This window comes from Anomaloglossus baeobatrachus, chromosome 7 (genome assembly GCF_048569485.1).
Source record: "Anomaloglossus baeobatrachus isolate aAnoBae1 chromosome 7, aAnoBae1.hap1, whole genome shotgun sequence".
NCBI classification, from domain to species: domain Eukaryota; kingdom Metazoa; phylum Chordata; class Amphibia; order Anura; family Aromobatidae; genus Anomaloglossus; species Anomaloglossus baeobatrachus.
The window spans coordinates 308894050-308897817 of record NC_134359.1 but is presented as its reverse complement, the minus strand read 5'-3'; the positions used below and the strand labels follow the sequence as shown (position 1 = coordinate 308897817).

General features: G+C 50.5%; 1 protein-coding gene across 1 annotated transcript; it reads left to right on the top strand.

The window, feature by feature from the left end:
* The first annotated feature begins 527 nt into the window (after positions 1-527).
* LOC142246596 (claudin-4-like) lies at positions 528-1172 on the top strand. Its single transcript, XM_075319664.1, has one exon. It carries the CDS (start codon positions 528-530, stop codon positions 1170-1172), a length of 645 nt encoding a protein of 214 aa, XP_075175779.1.
* Positions 1173-3768: the final 2596 nt, after the last annotated feature.

Below are 3768 nucleotides of genomic sequence, written 5' to 3'. Positions count from 1 at the left end.
GGGGTGTTGCTGGTGGAGGGGAGGGGGGGGGGGGTGTTGCTGGTGGAGGGGAGGGGGGGGGGGTGTTGCTGGTGTAGGGGAGGGGGGGGGGGGTGTTGCTGGTGTAGGGGAGGGGGGGGGGGGGTGTTGCTGGTGTAGGGGAGGGGGCGGGGGGGTGTTGCTGGTGTAGGGGAGGGGGGGGGGGTGTTGCTGGTGTAGGGGAGGGGGGTGTTGCTGGTGTAGGGGAGGGGGGGGGGGGTGTTGCTGGTGTAGGGGAGGGGGGGGGGGGGGTGTTGCTGGTGTAGGGGAGGGGGGGGGGGGGGGTGTTGCTGGTGTAGGGGAGGGGGGGGGGGGGGGTGTTGCTGGTGGAGGGGGGGGGGGGGGGGTGTTGCTGGTGTAGGGGAGGGGGGGGGGGTGTTGCTGGTGTAGGGGAGGGGGGGGGGGGTGTTGCTGGTGTAGGGGAGGGGGGGGGGGTGTGTTGCTGGCGTGTGTATGGTGGTGAATTGGAGCTCTCTGACCTGTGCCTTCTTTTCCAGCTCCTGTTGGTCATGGCTTCCACTGGTCTCCAGCTCCTGGGCATGGCGCTCGCCCTGATCGGCTGGGTGGGCTCCATCATCACGTGTGCGCTGCCCATGTGGAAAGTGACGGCGTTTATCGGTAATAGTATTGTGGTGGCGCAGGTCATCTGGGAAGGGCTGTGGATGAACTGCATTGTGCAGAGCACCGGACAGATGCAGTGTAAGGTCTATGACTCCATGCTGGCGCTGCCCCAGGACCTGCAGGCCGCCCGCGCTCTCACAGTAATCTGCATCTTGGTGGCGGTCCTGGCCATCCTCATGGGTGTGGTGGGTGCGAAGTGCACAAATTGTGTGGGGGAGGAAAACACAAAAGCGCGAGTCAGCCTGGTGGCCGGCGTGGTCTTCCTGGTGGCCGGTGTCCTCATGTTGGTTCCTGTGTGTTGGTCGGCGAACACAATCATCCGTGACTTCTACAACCCGCTAGTGGTGGAATCTCAGAAACGGGAGCTTGGTGCAGCGCTGTACATCGGCTGGGCCTCCTCTGCCCTCATGCTGCTGGGTGGGGGCCTCCTGTGCTGCTCCTGCCCCAGAAAGACTGACGTACAGTACACCGCCCGCTACACTGCAGCCACGTCCCAGCCCCGCAGCGACTATGCCAGCAAGAACTACGTGTGAGGAGTGACGCCCTGTACCAAGGACTGCTTATGGGGGGTTAGCGAGACAGGGGTCCGCATTTTATATGGAGTCTGGTTTTGTTTAATAAAATTTCTTTTTTCTAAATCTGTGGTGCCATTGTATGTGGGTGGTAGGGAAGTGTGGTGGGCCTATGCCTTCCTGGGGAGGGAAGTGTGGTGGGCCTATGCCTTCTCCTGTCCTGTATATTGGGTGTAATCCTCAGTATCTATATTCTGTGTGTGTGTGTGTATATGTATATGTGTGTGTGTATATGTGTATATATATATATATATATATATATATATATATATATATAATTACTGCACAGTACCACTTCTCCTGTCCTGTATACTGGGTGTAATCCTCAGTACCTGTATTATTCTGTGTATATATATACACTGCACAGTACCACTTCTCCTGTCCTGTATACTGGGTGTAATCCTCAGTATCTGTATTATTCTGTATATATACACTGCACAATACCACTTCTCCTGTCCTGTATACTGGGTGTAATCCTCGGTACCTGTATTATTCTGTGTGTATATATACACTGCACAGTACCACTTCTCCTGTCCTGTATACTGGGTGTAATCCTCGGTACCTGTATTATTCTGTGTGTATATATACACTGCACAGTACCACTTCTCCTGTCCTGTATACTGGGTGTAATCCTCGGTACCTGTATTATTCTGTGTATATATACACTGAACAGTACCACTTCTCCTGTCCTGTATACTGGGTGTAATCCTCGGTACCTGTATTATTCTGTGTATATATATATATATACACTGCACAGTACCACTTCTCCTGTCCTGTATACTGGGTGTAATCCTCGGTACCTGTATTATTCTGTGTATATATACACTGCACAGTACCACTTCTCCTGTCCTGTATACTGGGTGTAATCCTCGGTACCTGTATTATTCTGTGTATATATACACTGCACAGTACCACTTCTCCTGTCCTGTATACTGGGTGTAATCCTCGGTACCTGTATTATTCTGTGTATATATATATATACTCTGCACAGTACCACTTCTCCTGTCCTGTATACTGGGTGTAATCCTCGGTACCTGTATTATTCTGTGTATATATACACTGCACAGTACCACTTCTCCTGTCCTGTATACTGGGTGTAATCCTCGGTACCTGTATTATTCTGTGTATATATATACACTGCACAGTACCACTTCTCCTGTCCTGTATACTGGGTGTAATCCTCGGTACCTGTATTATTCTGTATATATACACTGCACAGTGCCACTTTTCCTGTCCTGTATACTGGGTGTAATCCTCAGTATCTGTATTATTCAGTATATATACACTGCACAGTGCCACTTCTCCTGTCCTGTATACTGGGTGTAATCCTCAGTATCTGTATTATTCTGTATATATACACTGCACAGTACCACTTCTCCTGTCCTGTATACTGGGTGTAATCCTCAGTATCTGTATTATTCTGTGTATATACACTGCACAGTACCACTTCTCCTGTCCTGTATACTGGGTGTAATCCTCGGTACCTGTATTATTCTGTGTGTATATATACACTGCACAGTACCACTTCTCCTGTCCTGTATACTGGGTGTAATCCTCGGTACCTGTATTATTCTGTGTGTATATATACACTGCACAGTACCACTTCTCCTGTCCTGTATACTGGGTGTAATCCTCAGTATCTGTATTATTCTGTATATATACATTGCACAGTACCACTTCTCCTGTCCTGTATACTGGGTGTAATCCTCAGTATCTGTATTATTCTGTATATATACACTGCACAGTACCACTTCTCCTGTCCTGTATACTGGGTGTAATCCTCAGTACCTGTATTATTCTGTATATATACACTGCACAGTACCACTTCTCCTGTCCTGTATACTGGGTGTAATCCTCAGTACCTGTATTATTCTGTGTATATATATACACTGCACAGTACCACTTCTCGTGTGTGTGTTATACACAGCACAGTACACTTTCTGTATACTTGGTGCAGTTAGCGGTGTCTGTGTACATATATGCACAGTACCACATCCATGTGATCCTTTGTGGGGTCTCTGGAGAGCGCTAGGAGCTGACAGGCCCCGTTCTTTGTAGTAGACAGCGCTGACAGGTCAGATCCTGGTCGCAGACATTGCAGGAATTCGGCTTCTTCCTGTTACCTCCGGATGAGGTCGGGGTCCGTGGCCCTCAGATTGGGATACTCCGGTGTCTGGGTCATCACAGTCGGTGATCTGAGGTTTCTTTCTTTGCAGTAAATACACTGGCGACCAGGTGTCGATTCCGCGGGCATTTCTGCTTCTCCATGCAGACTCTTCACCCCTGGACAATTGCCCGGGGGACGCCATACTGGGTGGTTGGTGTCCGGGTCTCTCATTATGGAGAAACAGACCTTTGCCACAATGTTGTCACTCAGGCAGACCCAGTGCTGCACCAGACCTGGCAAAGTGTGGCCCCCGTGCATGAGCAGACCAACACCCAAAGAGCTAGATACTGTGGTGTCCCGCACCACACAGCCACCCCCTGCCCTCAGGATGTAGGTACTGGTGAAGATGATAATGGAGGATGATATCGTACCCTGTGGGAGGGGGTGTCT

What these genes read in the sequence shown, in the direction of transcription:
- LOC142246596 (XM_075319664.1), top strand. Translation starts at nt 528, where the DNA reads ATGGCTTCCACTGGTCTCCAGCTCCTGGGCATGGCGCTCGCCCTGATC.